General features: G+C 38.1%; 1 protein-coding gene across 2 annotated transcripts; it reads right to left on the reverse strand.

Annotated features, from left to right (window-relative positions):
• Positions 1-107: 107 nt before the first annotated feature.
• Positions 108-19,777, reverse strand: LOC308688019 (glycine receptor subunit beta-like). 2 transcript variants are annotated; one of them, XM_081360839.1, is made up of 10 exons: positions 19,581-19,777; positions 17,726-17,851; positions 17,123-17,229; positions 15,837-15,904; positions 15,454-15,680; positions 13,010-13,092; positions 12,729-12,869; positions 1,793-1,945; positions 531-601; positions 108-394 (listed from the first exon to the last, which is right to left on the reverse strand). In XM_081360839.1, the coding sequence occupies exons 2-10, from the start codon at positions 17,839-17,841 to the stop codon at positions 350-352; spliced, it is 1,011 nt and encodes a 336-aa protein (XP_081216965.1). In that variant the 5' UTR covers positions 17,842-17,851; positions 19,581-19,777; the 3' UTR covers positions 108-349. The 2 variants fall into 2 exon arrangements, with proteins under 2 accessions (XP_081216965.1, XP_081216966.1); XM_081360840.1 differs by lacking the exons at positions 108-394; positions 531-601; positions 1,793-1,945 and adding an exon at positions 12,393-12,564.
• Between the last annotated feature and the right edge of the window lie 657 nt (positions 19,778-20,434).

A 20,434-nucleotide genomic window follows, 5' to 3' on the forward strand; every position in this document is an offset into this window, starting at 1 on the left:
AAAATGAATGACAAAAAAAGACAGAATTCTCTTGTGATGCATGTTTGTCCACTGTTGGGTACTGTTAGCAGAAAAATAAACTAGTGAGAGTGTGAAATGTGTATTTTAAGCAAGTTTATTTTAAGCAAGTTTAGTCCACAGGGCCCAAAGTGTGAAACACCCTTATAAGTGTGCTGAAGCAGCTGTTAAATCTGTAGTTCTGCAGTGTTTCAATGCAAGACAACAGCAGACATGTGCATACACACCTGAACCACAGCGTACTCCACAAGAGAGCCAAAACCATACAGCAAACAGGCAATCATCCAGATATCAATGGCTTTCACATAGGAGACCTTAGGAAGTTCAGATGCTAGAGATGTACACTCAGACGAGAGCGACAGAACAGACAGAATACCTAAAGAGAGAAAGATGGGGGAAAAAGAAAGACAAATTTCTCATGTAGTTGCATTCATAAATAACTTCACTGTGCCCTGATCTTGAGCAGATATCTTGAGTTTCCTTTAATAAAACGCTTTAATTTTAAAACTGACCTGGAATTGACAGCCATCCCTGGAATGGACAGATGAACAAATGAGAGAAAGGAATGAAGGAGAGGTGGAGCCTATGAGAGGAGGAATATGGAGAGATGAGAGAGGAAAAACGGATTGGATTTCGGGTAATCATGGGAATGACTGACGGATGAAGTTCCCAGTGCAAACATTTTTTTTAAATTTGTGAAACAAGTTCATGGCTATGAATCATTGTGGAAAATATTGTGATTTAGTGTGTTTAATTCAAGATTGTTTCGACAACTGCAATTAAACGCATGTTTTGTTTTTATGGTTCCCAGTTTATTTAATAAAGCTTATTTTTTGTTCAATAAAAATGCTTTAAAAAATTAGACTAATTTTGTAATCATTGCGTACAGTTAGCTCCCCCCTTTGACCTCACCATCCCCCCTAAAGATTTTTACAATTCGTCCACTGGATACCTTTCAAGTAAGAAATGAATACTTTTATTCGGCAAGAATTGATTTAATTGTAATGAAAACATAGCAAAAGATTGACAGTAAAGACTTTAACATTGTTACATAAAAAATCTATTTCAAATAAATGCTATTCTTTTGAACTTTCTATTCATCAAAGATTCCTGGGAAAAAATGTTGGTTGCACTTTATTTTACAGTACATGCACTTACAGTGTACTTACCTGAAAGTACTGGTTAATATAAGGTAACTACATGGGTTAAGGTTAGGTTTAAGGGTAGGTTCACGGTTAGTACGTAGTTATTACCCAGTTATTGTAATAACTATAAGAAGTACATAGCATATACATAGGGAACAGGGATGTAAAATAAAGTGCTACCAAAATGTTTTATGATTTTCAGAAATATTAAGCAACACAACTGTTTTCAGCATTGATGATAATAATAAGAAATGTTTCTTGAGCAGCAAATCAGCATAAAAGAATGATTTCTGAAGGATCATGTGACACTGATGACTGGAGTAATGATGCTGAAATTTCAGCCTTGCCATTACAGGAATAAATTACATTTTAAAATATATTAAAATAGAAAACTGTTTTAAAATGTAATGTGTTTTACTGTATTTTTGTGAGCATAAGTGACTTCTTTCAAAAACATTTAATTATTAGGAATTGCTATTACCAAAGCCTGCAGAGCTGATCACCATGGTCACATAAAACCCCATGGCTTATAAAATCATTAAATGGTCAATGGTATGAAGAATAGCATCTCTGATATGGGTCATCGAACACAACACAACAATATCAGCTCCATTTGAAGGCTGACTCACCTAAGGGGACTCGGGCTGCACTGGCGTCTGGGTTGATCCAGAAGGACAGCCATGATAGGACGACAATGAGCAGGGTGGGAGCATAAACCCCCATCAAGTAAAAGCCCACCTGCCTCCTCAGAGTGAAGATGACCTCTACACATGTATAATAACCTATACATTTTGAGAGGGGAAACAAGAGAGATGCATACAATTATATGAAGTTCTTGAAAACGTTGCACCATATCTTCAGAATTTACTTTGCAACAAGATGCTTTCTATGTAAAGGTTTTATTGTTTTATCCTCGTCCCAGAATATAAAAATCCTCATAAAAACATTACATTAATAATCTTAACAAAGACAAAGAGTGATATAAACAAACCATTGTACTTGGTTACCCAAGAGACAGCAGTGACAGTGAGGAGCTTAAGATGAAATATAAGACACGTAATATATGTTAAGAAAATTCAAGGCACTGTAAGTGTAAAATGTGAACAGAATATTTTTATTGCATGTATTTCCAATCAAGATGTCATTTGACAAAATATTAAAAAAGTGTACAAATACTCAATTCTGTCTTTAGGATGAATTAAATACTGGCTATGAAATTAGCCTTACAGTAAGATAAAAGTCGTATAATTCCAAAAATATTTCCATCTCTGTCATTTCCACCTCAAAATTAAAAAAAAAAAAAAACATAATTTTGTGTGAATGTTGTGGAAATTAATTTTTTTCTAGTTTAGAAAAAAAAAAAAAAAATAGTGAGTTTGAAACATGTGTTTTCTAAAAGTCTACAGGGCCAGAAGTTGCCCATAGTTTAATCATTCTGATACACTTCACCAAATTATTGATTCAATTGATACACATTCTTATTTCAGTGCTCATGTGTCAGTGCTGTGTGTTTGTGTGCAACCATTTGCAGATTCTCCTGGGATCACTGTGAAATCTCTGTTGAACACTGAACATCTGTCAAAAAACCATTAAATAAACTACAACAAAAACAAAAGAATGACAAAAAAAAAATCACACTGAATTAATCAGAGGAGCCTAATTCCCCACATGAAATGGAACAGAAATTAACTCATTAAGGCCAAGATTTTTCCCAGAAATGCCTGACATTCAATTATTTTCACATGAAAATACTGTGCATACTGTATAGTCATACATATTTATGTTCTTTTGTCTTATGTCTTTGTTATTTAATTTATATTATTATAATTATAAGTTATAAGTATATGATGATAAATAATGATGATGAATAATATACAGCAACTTTAGTGATCATTGGGCATATGGACAAAAGTATTGGGACATCTGAGCATTACAACAATAGGGATTGTAATGACATCGTATTCTAAATACATAGACATTAATATGGAGTTGGTCCCCCTTTGCAGCTATAACAGCTTCCACTCTTCTGGGAAGGCTTTCTGCAAGATTTTGGAGTGTTTCTGTGAGAATTGTTGCCCATTAATCCAGTATAGCATTTGTGAGGTGAGGCACTGATGTTGGATGAGAAGGCCTGGCTTGCAATCTCTGTTCCAGTTCATCCCAAAGGTTCAGATGGGGTCGAGGTCAGGGCTCTGTGCGGGCCACAATTCAATAGGAATTTTGCCAGGTGCACTTCTCAACACACTGAAGTTGGAACATGAATTGACCACCACATGGATACACTATCCAGAATGTTGTCAAAAGCTCTTCCCAATGTTGTCGTGTTATTTTCTTTTAACCTTTATAGTCACCTCAAAAAATATTCACAGTGGAAGAAACTTTAGCGAATGTGCAGTGAGTTCAAATGAATTATGTTTACAACAGGATCAGAATGCAGATAAAGTTGTAGAATAACATTTGACAGATTGCTCTGATTTATTAGCATTACTAAAGACATCCATTACCTATGTAATAGATAACACAGACACTCCTGATTACTCTTAGAAGCACAATCTCTAGTTTTCAATTTAAAGCAGTATCATCAGTCATACAAATGAAGAACAGAACAGTGCATTTAGAAACACAGGGCTGAATCGCTGACTTTTACATCATGTGGTGATAGTATCATCACTGTGAAAATATAAAAATATGAAACTATGAAAAATATGATTTTTCTGAAGTAGCACAAGCTTTGAGCTAAGAGTAAAATAGTTAAAGAGATTATTAACACCAGACAGATGTTTTTATTGTCTTGTTTGTGGTGTAACTGTGTTATTGTAAGTATATGATGATAAACAATGACGATGAATAATATACAGCAACTTTAATGATCATTGGGCATATGACCGCGTGAACTGGAGGTGCTAAGGGAGCTGCTTCAGCCGTTTCACCACATTGCTGGAATTTAAGATGACACACCTTTTAATTTTTCATCTTTATTCATAAAATTACTCTAAAGACTATTTTGTTTATATATATTGTCGAATATGTTTTTTTGACTTTGAGAAATTAATTTAGGCTATTTCAAAAGCCAATCTCGCATGGAGTTAGTGACGTGACTACGCTGGTTGAGGACCAGCATGTCTCAGAACTCATTTGACACTTATGCATGTTCACGCAGATATCTGTGAAAAACGAAATATAGTGATCTTGATTAAAGCATTCATTGGCATCAGGGGCCGTTCACACTGAATCGTTTTTCCATTCCTCTGTGCTACTTTATTTAAATTGCTTTTCTATGTAAAAATGCTAGACGGACGTGTTCAACCATTGCGCTCGCGTCTTTTGCTGCGTCTCGCGCAAGACACAGCATTCTAAAAACGTGGCGCTCAAGTTAAAATAAGTTCAACTTCTAAAAAAACGTGTCTCGAGACCTTGTGTTTTTCCCTCATTCCAATGGCAGCATCTTGCGTTTTTGCTTTGAAAGTTTTTGGATCAGTTAATAGTATTAACTTGATGTAGCAGAATTAATACCACAATCAACTAACCTGTTTGTCCAAAGAACTCTTAGTATTAATTATTTATTAATTCTAAAAATGTTTTCTGGAGCAAGGGAAATAACTTTCTTACTGTACAGTACTACTCAGAGCATGCAGCCAAAATCTGCATGATTAGGGACTCCAGTATATGAGCTTGAAACACAAACAACTTTACATGTGACATGAACAAGACTTTATTAACTAGACTAAACATGTAGAGTAGACTAATTTAATACACACACACATACATGCATACAGTTAAACAATAGAAAGAGAGCTGAAGCAGAATACAGGAAAGCAATAAGTTATAGCATTGTTTGAAATTCAGCAGATCAACAGCCTTGAGCAAACCATCAGTTTCTTAGTCCTAAGACTTTTCTTTAAAAGGGGTAGGGATACCGCCGCTGTTTTGACTCCTTTACACATTTCTCAGTATGGCATTTGTGAGCTCAGGCACTGATGTTGGACGAGAAGGCCTGGCTTGCAATCTCCATAACAGTTCATCCCAGAGGTATTTGATGGGGTTGAGGTCAGGGCTCTCTGCAGGCCAGTCAAGTTCATCCACACCAAACTCATCCAACCATGTCTTAAAGGGGACCTATTATGCAAAATTCACTTTTGCATGGTGTTTGGACATAAATGTGTGTTGGCAGTGTGTGTACACAACCACCCTATAGTGAAAAAATCCACTTACTCCTTTTTTTTAAATCCCCATAAATCATAAGCAGTGTCTCCCAAATGACCTGTTTTCAGCCATGGGGCTGGTATGACTTCACAACAGCCACAGGCCCCGCCCACGAATGTTGACAGACACGAGTTCACAGTGAGTTGAACACATCCGCCATTGCTGCACTGACGAGAATGTCTCCCAAGCGTTGTAGGTGTTGTGTGGCTGGATGTATTAATCCACATAGCTCTCTCTATTTACTCCCAAAATCTGAGACAGCCACTAAGGCTCAGAAGAGGTGGACTGATTTTGTTTTCAAAGAAAATGCTCCCTCAACTCTACCGAAATTCGCTAAATATCGTTGTGTTTACTCAGCTCTTACGGTGATTTTCTGGAGTAAAACTGACGCTTCATCTTTTGTGTGATGTACTTGTACTTGTGTGATTAAATTCATCAGTATATTTTTGGGGACGGGGTCCGCTACAGCAGGCTTGTATTAATAGTGGATACAAGCAGATGACAAATACGCTATAATTGTAATTAAACTAAACTATACCTGTTCCATCTCCATACAGCATATATTCTCTGACTCTGTAGGCATTATTGTCCGACTCCGGGTCGGAATGAACACTGTTACTGAGAGTTTCTGTTTTGATATTATCATCATTCCGTGAGATGAGATTGTTCTGAGACTGAGCGTGAGTTTGTGAGGCTCCATCCCCTGTGCCGTGCAGCAGCAGCTCATTTGCATTTAAAGGGCACACACTAAAACACTGTGTTTTTATCAGCCCCAAAAAGTGACAATTTAAAAATACTGTAAAAAATGATCTGTTGGGTATTTTGAGCTAAACCTTCACATAAACACTCTGGGGACATCAGAGACTTATTTTACATCTTGTGAAAAGAGGCATGATAGGTCCCCTTTAATGGACCTTGCTTTGTGCATAGCATAGCATTGTCCAAAATGTCTTGGTATGCTGAAGCATCAAGATTTCCCTTCACTAGAAGTAAGGGGCCTCGCCCAACCCATGAAAAACAGCCCCATACCATTATCCATCCTCCATCAAACTTTACAGTTGGTACAATGCAGTCAGGTATGTAACTTTCTCCTGGTATCTGACAAACTCAGATTCGCCCATCAGTCTGCCAAACAGAGAAGTGTGATTCGTCAATCCACAGAATACTTTTCCAGAGTCCAGTGGTGGCGTGCTTTACACAACTCCATCCGATGCTTGGCATTGTACTTGTGATGTGAGGCTTGCATGCAGCTGCTCTGCCATGGAAATCTATTCCATGAAGCTCCTGCCGCACAGTTTTTGTACTGATATTAACACCAGTGGATGTTTTGAACACTTCAGCTTTGGAATCAGTAGAGTGTTTGTGACTTTTACCCACCATGTGCCTCAGCACTCAGTCACCCCACTCTGTTCACTGCCGTTCCTAAATGCTTCCACTTTCCCATAATACCACTTACAGTTGACTGTGATAGCAGAGATGAAAACTGATTTATTGCAAAGGTTGCATCCACAATACCATCTTGCTTGAATTCACTGAGCTCTTCAGAACAACCCATTTTTTCACAAATTTTTGTAAATACAGACTGCATGGCTGGGTGCTTGATTTAATACACCAGTGGCAATGGGGGTCTGATTGAAACACCTGAAATCAAAAATTAAGAGGTGTGTCCCAATACTTTTGCCCATATAGTGTATCTCTAGTAGGGCTGTTGCGGTGAAGGAATTTCCCTTGCGGTAATTTTGAGTGGCTCAATATGGGACGGGAGGAGACTTTTTCAATTTAGATTTTTCTTTGCCCGATGCCAGGCGACTCTTTCTTGGTCAGCAAAGGACAGTTTCCTCTCTCCCTGGGTCATCCCCTGATATCAGATGTTTATGGCCATCGACTTTGTGACGGCCATACGTCGAGTATCTGCGTTAGAACCCTGGTGGCTGCGAACACTTGCATTCCCGCGTTCTGCTGCCACGGGCCTGCGCAAAGAGACAGGTAAGTGTGACGAGCCGAGAAAGCCTGTCTTCCTCCGCTGTCACCAACCCCTGTACTGTGGGCCCCCGGAGCAAGGTAGGTGCTACACCACTACACCATACGCCACGGTTTCTTCGGGATGCTGGGCCTATTGATGTGGCAGAACCTGCTCCACCTTGCCGTGAGCCTCCCACCTTGGGTATCCCGGATGTTTTTCCATTGGTGCCTCTTGTGCGGAGTCTAAATGTGTGGTTAGCGCTGTCCTAACCGTCATGTTGGCTTATCAACATATCAACTCGGCTATGCAATTCAGTCCACCAGGTACAGCATTGTGCGCTACTCCTGCGGGCAGAGATCGCAGTCCTTTTAAAGAAGGACCTGATAGAGCCTGTCCCTCCAGCTAAGATGAAAGAGTTTACAGCCCTTACTTCATCATACCCAAGAAAGACGGTGGGTTGCGACAAATCTTAAACCTGCAAGTACCGAATCGGGCCCTGCACAGGCTCCCGTTCAAGATGCTCATGCTGAAACACATGTGGACGTGTCTGGCATCAAGATTAGTTTGTGGCGATAGACCTGAAGGACGCATACTTTCATGTCTCAATCCTTCCTCAGCACAGAACGTTCCTACGGTTTGCTTTCGAGGGTCAGGCATATCAGTAAAGGATCCTCCCTTTTGGGTTGTCCCTATCTCCTCGTGTCTTCACGAAAGTCACAGAGGCTGCCCTTGCCCCTCTCAGGGAAGTGGGCAATTTGCATACCTGGGATCTGCAAGTCCTCTCTATCAGCAATTCATGCCAAGAGTTTGGCCTGGCATAGTCTCCTGTTGTCCTGAGACCCCGGCCAGGCTACGTGCCCAAAGTTCCCTCTATTTCCTTCAGGGACCAAGTGGTGAACCTGCAAGCGCTTTCTCGTGACGAGGGAGACCCAGCCCTGTCTTTGCAGTGCCCAGTGTGCGCTTTAGGTGAACCCTTGTAATCTGGCTAGTGCTCCGTATGTAGTGGTTCATTACTGGTGACCCAAAATGATGTATTCTTCCACTGTTCAGTTTCCCTATCAGCGAACCCTTGGTCTTCCCCTGGAGTACTCCCCATCAGGTGAGTCCTTAGGATGTACTTTCACATATTAACCTCCTCCTTCAGGTAGGATGTGGTTTCCACAGTGTTAATTTCTCAGCAGAAAAGAGAACACTTCCCCAACGTAAACAACCATGTGTACTCAGCCGTAAAAATAAAATTATACATTATTATTATTATTTATTTTTTTCTTTGAAAAGCAGAAGAGGGCCTGCGGCTGGAGCAAACCTCTACCAAGAGGTAAGGAGGTCCCCTTGATAGGGAGACCTAAGGTGCTGGAAGGTTGCAAGACAGCATAGCTGCACATGAAAGCCTGCCAACATCTCCACCGCCAGTTCTCGAGACTCAGTTCTGTAGTTGTGGCTTTTAGTATAGGGACCCCTAGGGTCATCACATCGACACCACATCGAAGTGAATGACAGTTACTGTGGTAACCTCCATTCCCTGATGGAAGGAATGAGACGTGATGTCCCTCCTGTCACAACCCTGAACTGCTCGCTGAAATGGCCTGTCTCAGCTGCTCAGCACAACCTGAATGAGTGGATGCACGCCACTTTTTTATACCCGTACGACGGGAGAATGGCATGCAAATTCCACTTGCCAATTCTCATGGGCCTTTTCTGATGTATCAGAAGTGTATGAGGCTCCCAAATGCGACCCCTAGTATCATCACATCGACCCCATGCCTCGTTCCCTCCATCAGGGAATAGAGATTACAACAGTAACTTAACCGTTTTCTTTTAACATTTATAGTCACCTAAAAAAAATATTCACAGTGGAAAAAACTTTAGCAATGGAATGGATTATGGATTATGTTTACAACAGGATCAGAATGTAGATAAACAAAGTTGTTGGATAATTTATGACAGATTTCTCTTATTTATTAGCATTACTTATAACATTCATTACCTATATGTAATAGATAACACAGACACTCCTGATTACTTTTAGAAGCTTTTAGTGTTCATTTTAAAGCAGTATCATCAGTGCATTTAGAACAGAACAGTGCATTTAGAAACGCAGGGATGAACCAATGACATGTACATCATGTGGCGATACCATTGTCACTGTGAAAGTATTAAAATATGAAACTGACAAAAATATTTTTTTCTGAAGTAGCACAAGCTTTGAGCTTAGTGTGACTGTATTACCGTAAAAGACCAGATCATTAAGACCAGACAGATGTTATTTTTATTGACTTCTTTGTGCTGTAACTGTGTTTGATAATGTATATATAAGTGTGAAGGTATTGCTGTCACTGTGTGTGTTCTTAGCAAGTTACACTCATGCTGTTTTCTTATATAAGAAGTGAATAGTGTATTATGTAATGGATTTCCACGGGAGAAATACACTCCAATACTTCTAAAGCTATACTATGTTAAAGTTACAAATGTGAGTATGTGTGTTTATGAAGGGAGGGAGGCGGGAGGCGGGGGGGGGGGGATAAATAAGGGATTATGTACAGTAGTTATTATTAGCAGGTTATTATTCCAAATTATTTTTTTTTTTAAATCACCCTGAAAGGATTTATTTTGCAATAATGACAAACTGACTATACACTATTCCTCTTTTTAAAGGCTACTTAACATTACAAATAAATAAAATAAATGTATATGACGTTTTGATTTGAGTTGAAATTAAACTGTGTGAGAACAAAGAGATTGTGGGGTGCTGTTAAAGACATTAAACTAGTCCATCTGGATGTAGAAACAACTACATAGTTTAGTGGTCTATATAGAAAAATATTTGACTAATCAGAATCCAGTATTCCAGACAGCCATGTAAAAAGGTTTAATATTTTCCTGTACGCACACACACATAAAGTCTGATGAAACTCTCTCTCTTTTTCAATTCTTTTTTCTTCAATTCCCAAATATTTATCTATTCATGGAACATCCTCAATGAGTACTTAAGCAGGTTATAGGGGGTTCAAGGAAAGATTTTAAAAAACAAATTTTAAAAAATAAGCTAAAATACAGGTGACACTCGAAAAATTAGAATATCGTGCAAAAGTTCATTTATTTCAGGAATTCAACTTAAAAGGTGAAACTAATATATTACATAGACATTTCAAGCCTTTATTTGTTATAATTTTGATGATTATGGCTTACAGCTTATGAAAACCCCAAATTCAAAATCTCAGAAAATTAGAATATTACATAAAATCAATAAAAAAAAAGGATTTTAAATACAGAAATGTCGGCCCTCTGAAAAGTATAATCATGCATATGTACTCAGTACTTGGTTTGGGCCCCTTTTGCATGAATTACGGCCTCATTGCGGTGTGGCATGGATGCTATCAGCCTGTGGCACTGCTGAGGTGTTGAAGTGCTCTAAAATGTCCTGGTAGACGGCTGTGTTGACTCTGGATTTAATAAAGCACGGTGGACCAAAGTCCTCTTTTCTGATGAGTGCAAATTTTCATTCTCATTTGGAAACCAAGGTCGCAGAGTCTGGAGGAAGAATGGAGAGGCACACAATCCAAGATGCTTGAAGTCCAGTGTGAAGTTTCCACAGTCTGTGTTGGTTTGGGGAGCCATGTCATCTGCTGGTGTTGGTCCACTGTGCTTTATTAAGTCCAGAGTCAACACAGCCGTCTACCAGGACATTTTAGAGCACTTCATGCTTCCTTCAGCAGACAAGCTTTATGGAGATGCTGACTTCATTTTCCAGCACGACTTGGTATCTGCCCACACTGCCAAAAGAACCAAAACCTGGTTCAATGACCATGGGATTACTGTGCTTGATTGGCAAGCAAACTAGCCTGACCTGAACCCCATAGAGAATCTATGGGACATTGCCAAGAGAAAGATGTGAGACATGAGACAGAACAATGCAGAAGAGCTGAAGGCCGCTATTGAAGCATCCTGGTCTTCCATAACACCTCAGCAGTGCCACAGGCTGATAGCATCCATGCCACGCCGCAATGAGGCAGTAATTCATGCAAAAGGGGCCCAAACCAAGTACTGAGTACATATGCATGATTATACTTTTCAGAGGGCTGACATTTCTGTATGTAAAATCCTTTTTTTTATTGATCTCATGTAATATTCTAATTTTCTGAGATTTTGAATTTGGGGTTTTCATAAGCTGTAAGCCATAATCATCAAAATTATAACAAATAAAGGCATGAAATATCAAAACTTTTGCACGATATTCACATTTTTCGAGTTTCACCTGTATATTAGGGCTGTGAAAAAGACTTGAAACACTAAGTACCTTTTATTTCAAATCCAGTATAATGAGATAAAAGGAACACATTTCAGCTTTGGTATTGATAGATTACTGATAGGAGTTGGGGGTACAAACATTAAATAAAAAATGCTGGGAAACCCTGAACTGCTAAAGCATGGTATTCATACAAGACTGTCACACAAAGATATAACTACACACATTACATGGCAAACATGCTGTGCACAATCTATAGCAACATTAACAGTATCATTATCACTAACATCTCTGCCAGTCTGCCTCAGGCACAGAGTGCAGCAGAAACTAAGAGAGCTATATATATGATTTGTGAATAAAGCAAATGATTGGCTATGCTCAGAATCAAATACTTGCATACCGTTTGCTATATACTGCACAGAACAGTATATACTAGATATAGTATGTGAAACAGTGTGCAATATGCAATACTAACATTTCAAGCACTGGAAACATCTTGGATTTTGTGTTTGGCATCCATTACCACTTGTAATGAATAATTTTTTTAATTTTCGAAAGATTAAATTTTTTAAGCACCCCTATTCACTGTTTGGAAATGTAAAAAGTTTCAGACCCTCTTTGTAACCTGTTTGTGGAAAGTGCCAGATACAATATTTTGCACAATGGGCTATGGTTGAACATGCCACTTTTTGGCGAATGTCAAGTTCAATGTATTTCTGTATAGTGCTTTTGACAATACACATTATTTCAAAGCATCTTTACATAACGTATTATATATATATATATATGAGAGAGAGAGAGAGAGAGAGAGAGAATAGAAGGTGCATGCAAGATTTATCATTTAAAAAAAAAAACACTTCATAACAACAACATTCATTAAAAAAGAAGTGTGATCATTCCAAGAGTTTAATGCTATAGTAAGACTCTGGCTCTGATGCTGAGGTCGTTCAGCCAAGCTACCGATCTCAGAGGTATTGATTCATTTGAGTCTGAATTAGGAGTGTAAAAGAGGAATGAACTCAGCAATTTCTCACTTGTGTGTGTGTGTGTGCTGTTCTTGAGTTGTTGCCTTTCTAAACACTATGTCCTCTTTCTCTGTTGCCCTCCTTTAATATGTATGCAAATATGAATGTATCTTTATGTCAATCCATACCTGTTCCTGAGTAGAACTTTGTGCAATTTCCATACTTGATGTCTTCTTGCTTTACATCAAACTGTGGCAAAGCAATCTCATCCATCTGAACAGGGTCTCCAGACTGCCACATAAACACCAGGTCCTTTGTGGTGTAGCCAACTACGTACGCACAAAAAAAAAAAACACACACACCACAATAAGATGGCTGTTTTACCTCATCCTCATCTTTCTTTCCATCTCTTAAATAAAAATAAAATGTAACGCAGGAGCACCAGTGTGTGTGTGTTTAATTCACTTACAGCTCTCTAACTGCATCTTGCAGAGCTGGGTGTCCATAGGAAAGAGTTGTAGATCCAGAGGGCAAGACAGAGTGACAGACAACCTGAAAAAAAAGGGCATTTACGTAAATACACAGCCAGTTTGTCCAGAGTTTAGAACAGACGGTATGTGTGCGAGAGAGTATGAAGAGAGGATACACACACACACACACACACATTGCAAGGTTCATTAGTCTTGGGTACATGTGGAGCAGCAGTAGCAGATGAGAGAGAGAGAGAGAGAGAGAGAGAGAGAGAGAGAGAGAGAGAGAGAGAGAGAGAGAGAGAGAGAGAGAGAGAGAGAGAGAGAGAGAGAGAGAGAGAGAGAGAGAGAGAGAGAGAGAGAGAGAGAGAGAGAGAGAGAGAGAGAGAGAGAGAGAGAGAGAGAGAGAGAGAGAGAGAGAGAGAGAGAGAGAGAGAGAGAGAGAGAGAGAGAGAGAGAGAGAGAGAGAGAGAGAGAGAGAGAGTAAAGGAAGTAAAGGAAGCTGTTGGGTGGGATTCTCACCCCAAGGCTCTCTCTCTGTCTCTCTGTCTCTCTCTCTCACACACACACACACACACACACACACACACACACACACACACACACACACACACACGGTAAAGCAAAGATGTAGCATATTCTCTCATCTGCCACAAAGACTCTTTCAGCTTGAGCAAATAGCCATGGCTTCTAACATTCTGCTATCTAAATATGCTGCGGTTAAAGATCAGAGCAGAATAAAGAGCACGATGGAACCTAAAAAACAGCAAGAAAAATATATACTGGAAAACTTTCAACAGATTTCAACAGATCTTTCAGCAAAGGAAATGTGAAAAGAACACATTGCTAGAGGTGCAATAAGCATTTCATACAGTATATGTGAAATGAGTAAACTGCAGGGCCAGATTTAACATTATGTTCCATTACATAAACAGTATTAAACAGTTTTTCTTCTTATTTATCCTTATATCATCCTACATACAACATATTTACAACTACTACAAATATAGTTTAGACCTAATTCTAATGTAGGCCAACTGCTACAAACCATTTGGTAAATAATGCATTAAACATTGGCTCACTGATGTTCTTTGACATGAAACTCTAAACTTTCTGAAACACCATAAAGAGATTACATTATTAGATTTGAATATATACCTATGATTATTAGATTTGAATGATACCATTTGATAAAAAAAAAGTTCCAAGGATGGTGACTGCTTTAAAATTGCATGGGAAGCCCGGTTTACTTTTAAATTGAATAAAACCAACAAAAAATACACTACCATTCAAAAGTTTGGGGTCGATACGATTTTTTAATGTTTATTTTAAGTCTCTTTTGCTCACCAAGGGTTGGTGTATTTATTTGATTAAAAATAGAGTTGTGATGAATAATAGAATAGTGCTGAAGATCAATGTTATGTTCATCCCCTAAGTTTTATAATAAATCAGATAGTTCCGACTGGTATAAATCTGTGGTGATAAATGCACACCTGTGATTACACGTTCTATAAAAATGCTATATAAATAAAAACTGTTGCTTGGCCAGTGTGAAAGGTCTAATGACCTATATTACATAGTTGGTAATTGGTTATTCTGATGATATCATAAAGTACATGGTCTCATTTGAAAGAAAACATTTAAAATTGAAAGGAAAATAGATTTTGATCATGTTTGGCGGTTCTTATGTCACAACACTGCTGAGAAACCTGAGAAAAAATGGTGCAAATTATTGACTTTTTCTGTTATTATTCATGCTTGACATGATGACTATTAGAAATTATAAAATCAAGTTTGGTTTAGTTTTTGATGATCTTCCAGTGCTGTTTTTAGCTGTGCGCTCCTTTTCTATGCCGCATGGTAATCAAGACCTGTCAATCAGAGAGATCGATCCAATCCAAGCGTTCTCCAGCTGTAAAACAAGTGTCCGGTTGGTCTTGACACATCGTCCCTACCCACCATACTCGAGATCCAGTTTTCATTGGTTGAACTTTCAAATGAAGTTGGGAAATAATCGCGACGCAATCCCGGATGTCCTATAGCTTTAACCAAGCAGCATATCATGTCACTCCGTGAGGATTTTCTCAACATCTGCACATCGTTATGTTGTGTTTGGGCTCATTTGAATCGAGAAAACCTGCTCTAAATAAAGATGTGTGACTTACTATAGTTTACTAAAGTTTCATGAAGATACAAAGCATAACGTGGCGCAAAAACCTCATCTGTACTTGCAACTTTTTGCGGTTTTACGTCATCAAATTCCGATCGGTTCGTGAGATCGGCCAAATTTAGTAACTCCTGATTGAGTCATAGAATGTGGTTATCCATTTGGTAAATTCAGATCTGCGGCTGATCGATTGGAGCATCCCTATATTGACCATTGTTGTTTTTATTATCATATTGCCACTGTATTATTAAAACAATAACTATGGCCTTGACCTACCTCATGCTTATGAGGACGTCTCCATTGCGGAAGATGAACAGGAGTATGTTATCCTGTGTGACGTCGTGGAAATTAGCATTTTTTTCATTGGCGAAAAACAGATCTGGCTTCCACAGGCACTGGAACATTTTTGGATCAACGGTCAATGCATCCGACTTAAAATCAGCTGGCAAACGCAGCCGTGGGTCATTCCAGCGCTGGCGCAGGAATATATTTATACGGTAATCCTGGAGATGAAACAATGTACAATGTAGCATCAATAGAGGCAAATATATTTTGTAAATCAATCAAATGAACAACATTTAACAATCCTGTGTGCCTAAATTAATAATATGGAATAGAATATAAAGTAGCCAACTAGTAAATTACACACACATACTAACCATTGTCGTCTCTTGAATCGACCCAAAGCTGTTGATGAAGATGTTCACCTTATCCTCCACTGGGACACCTGCAAACACACGATAGCAACTCTTTCATAGGAATATAATCATGGACATCAACCATGTGTGTAGGATAAAAGCTGTGTGCTATTCTCAGATTCCCCAAAGTGCAAAACAAATACTCTCAAACATGAGAATATTCTGTGCTTCGTTGGATGTAAGAACTTGGAACCGTAGCAGAAGCCCATTGATCTAACAGTTTCAATCTGACATATTCTTATCCTACTGGGTTCAGAACGACACATTCTAATCCCACAGGGTCTTGTGATGCTCAGCAGCACGATGGAGGAGAATTTCCAATTACTCTGTACAATACACACTCTTGCCATTTTCTGACACTGTGATTAAATTATCATTCCAATGAGGTCATCCATTATGTTATTTGTGACTTTTCGAGAAGAAAAAAATGCAAGTACTGAATTTTATAGTTGCTTTATGAACATGCTAGAGGTCTGAGAGGTTTGGTAATCAGGGTATGACACAAAAACAAAAAGCTTGACTAAAATACTACTATAAAATCAAAGACCACTGATCTGAACCTAAAAGAATTTCAGAGTAAAACAGGATATTTTAAAAAAAAAATTGTTTTAGAAAAATTTAGAATTCTGTTTGCATCATTGAATCATTATTTTTGCTGTTTATCACTGTAAAGCTGCTTTGAAACAATCTATATTGTATAAAGTGCTATATAAATAAAGGTGACTTGACTTTACAATCAATTTCAATTCATTAACATTAGTTAATCCATTAGGTATCATGAAAAACTTTTTTTTTTTACAGAATTTATCAGCTAGGTTAATTCATAAATATACTTACTACTTATTGTAAATGTATGTTCATTCATAATATATTAACACATTTTAAATGTAATAATATTTCATATTTATATATTAGAAAAATATTGTGTATGTAGAAATGAATATTAACCTACAGTATATTAATAAAGGCATTACAAAAATTGTCATTGTTAGTTCATACCTAATGCATTAACTGAAGTTCATTTTTATTTCATATTTATAGTTAGTCATTAGTCATTCTTACTGATTGAACCTTATTGTAATGTGTTACCGATCATTTTCATTTGCATTTTTTAATTTTTGTCTTATTTTTTCGTCTGTAAATGTTTGGGAGTCATTTTGGTTATTGCTTCACTATGGCAAAGATAATATGAAATAAAACATTTTTATGAGAAAGTATTTCAAGATAGTATTCTGAAATCTCAGTACCTTTGAAGTTTGGTCGTATTCGTGAATCATAGGTCATCAGCAGGCGGTTCAGTATGTTGCTGGTCGAGTTGGCTGGGACTCTGTCCAAGTCCTCTGCTGATAACTGACTGGCAATGTCAAAACAGACACATTCACATTATACTGGCAGTGCATCACTCATCAGTCATACTAGGATGTAACTTGCCCCGGCAAAAAAAAAAAAATCACAGCCCTCTCAGATTCAAGAAATATTTATTATTCAACACATCATTCCTCTGGAATAATGTCTGCTATCAGAAAATACAGTAAAAAGCAGAGACAATTACTCATGCTTAGTCATACAGAAATGGACCACTGGCCCTGCCTATGGCCTGAGGCCAATTTAGCTGGATCTGTTAGTATGTAATAGAGAGTGTTGATAAGGACACAGCTGGTCCTGGACCAGTACTAACAGAAACATTCAGACTGGCAGGCTCTGAAATGTATTGCCAGTCTTTCACTCTGCTTAACAGCACTGTGATTCTTCATGACTGACATCCTTGCATACAAGGCAACCTTAAATGATTATGGGATCAGCACACATATGTATGCATGAGAGTGTGTGTTACTGTCTGGGGGACTTACGAGGGACAGACGACTTGTTTGCCCTTTTTCGCCTTCTTGGGTTTGACTCCGTCTGCTGTGCTTTCTGCAGAGAACTGAAGCAACAGCATCAGCACGATCAACCCCTTAAGAACCATGACTGCACACCTACAACACACAGACACATTAGTCAGCAAAAATACAATGGCAAAACGCTTGAATGTAACTGTGGGGTTAATTTAAATATGGCATTTACTACATCAATGCCGCAAAACATCAATCCAGATCAGGAATAAAGAAATTCTTTAATCATTTCACTTGAACAAGTTACTGCTGAATAGATAACAACGTAAATTCTAGATATATGAAATTTCTCTTTCAAAAAATCTTTAGTGCCAACCCGGTAACATAAAGTCGCCATGGTTGGATAGTCTTTTTTCCATATTATGTTGTACATCCAAGTAAACATCTTCTTAAACAAGAAAAAAAAAAAAAAGAAGGGCGGGACTTGATTTTGTCCGTCAGGAATTGATTGGATCGTAGTGGTTTGTGAGTGACAGCTTGTGCCGCCCTCGCGCCAGTAAACACATCATCAGAGAAGAGATGAGAAGAGAAAGTTACACATTGTAAAAGTTGATTGAGCTTGTATAGGCCAAGTATATTAAGTATATAGAGGCCAAGTATGCAATATAATATTTTATAATATATAAATAGTATATCATATATAGTATATATTAACCATGATTCAACCAAATAATAATAATAATTCCATGCATTAGGCCTATATGTGATGTATGAAAGATCAGTGCATTGTTTTTAAAGATGAAATTGTAACATTGCATTTGAATAGAATAGGTTTGAAAATAAAGTGAGGGCCGATTCAAATTTAGAATTTTCACAGATTCTATTCTATTATACTTCTCCCATATATAAATACAGTCACTTATTTTTATATGGGAGGCCTGGCCAAGGCTAGCTGTCTAGCTATTGAACATTTTGATGTTCAGAAACAGAAACAGTTCACCGAACACACGTTCAGCTGGGGCCATGTTGTCTTAGTTTTTATGGTCTAGGACTAGGTTGTCACAATGAAACATTATGTTGACCAGGCCTTTCAGCTAAACAAATTGAATAAATAGGAAATGAATACAGTAAAACAGTTATGAAAGAAAACAATTTATAAAAATGCAAAACTGCAAATGGAATGTCCAATATTGTAAACATGAACACTTAAAACGATGAGTAAAAATTATAAATGTGTCAACATTCCCTGACATATTATGAAATACCCTTGTCCTGAGAGAACACGTCAGTTCAACATTTCAATCCATTTTCATTAATTGACAGTCTGAATGTAATGTAGCCTACATACGTAAAAGCTACAATGGCAAAAATATGATATCTGAATTTTAGTTTGGAGAACAGAATTCACAAAAATGATCCCAATGTAAATGCAAATTAGTTTTGAACTATAGATGTTTATCATTATAGGCCTATATAAAAATGTTTGGTTTAGTTGCGTATATTGATAGAGAAATGTCCTAGCTTAAAATGAACAATACAATCTCTTACAAAACCCCTGGAACTGCTTGATCCTCGCGCTTTGATCAGACCTTGAGAATAATGTACAGATTAATTAAAGCTAATAAAAGCTCTCGCTCCAGTGGCGAAGTGAAAAACACCCGGGACTGAATCCAGCACTAGAGATCCGCAGTGGGAACACCAGAAAACACTCATTACATCGTTAAACACTCTTAAGACCCCCTCAGTGCAGACTTATACTACAATATAAAGACACCCGTAATAAGTCTCTCTGAGAACTTGCGAAATCACGTTGAAGCGAAAAAAGCGCGTGTCAGTGAGAACATAATGACAGTATAAAGCCACGTAGCCTCACCTCAGGAAGAAAACACAGATTATATTAGTGCCCCCCGCTCAAACACGGTTCCAGCAAACACACGTCTGTCATTGTATGTATGTCCACACTCCAGGCTCAGTTTCGGTGTGTGTTATGGATTGCGCGTGCATGCACCTGTCCCGCCGCTGCAGTGAGTTCTGCTGTGCTCTCGCGTGATGAAGCAGGCGCTGTCCCGCACCGGCGTCACTTTCTCCTCCTGGATTTAAGTTACGAAACCTACTGAGCTACAATACCATTAAATGAATTTGAAGATATAAGGTACATGTGTTATGTAAAAGCAAGAGTGGTATCATTTAAGCTGTTAAACGTACACGCACATTCAACGAAATAACGGTGAAAGCCGCACTCTCTGATACTGAGCAAGACTTCACGAGATGTTGGTGGTTTTGTGAACAGCTCCGCCTCACCTCGACTTGTCCTTTGTGTCACATTAAATCACGGCCCCTCTCTCTTAACAGATTTACACTGAGCCCACAGAGCTAAACGAGGGCATGGGATGGGCTCTGTGTGTGTGTGTGTGTGTGTGTGTTAGAGAGAGAGAGGAAGTGGCAGGAAAGATAAATGATCCCACGTGAGAATAATAAAGAGAGAGAGAATGAGCAAGATACACGTGTACAATATGAGAATAGGATGAATTATATTTGCTCAGTATATCTTATATATGTATACAAATATATCATTAATATATGTATAAATTATATCATGTAGCTCATATATCATTTGCTCAGTATACCTTATAAAGTTACACCTTTTATATTTATATCTTTCTTTCTCTCTGTATGTATATACACATACATGAAGTAACAGCATATAAAACTTGGGTGCATAGGTGT

This window comes from Scardinius erythrophthalmus, assembly GCF_964197995.2.
Source record: "Scardinius erythrophthalmus genome assembly, chromosome: 3".
Classification (NCBI taxonomy): domain Eukaryota; kingdom Metazoa; phylum Chordata; class Actinopteri; order Cypriniformes; family Leuciscidae; genus Scardinius; species Scardinius erythrophthalmus.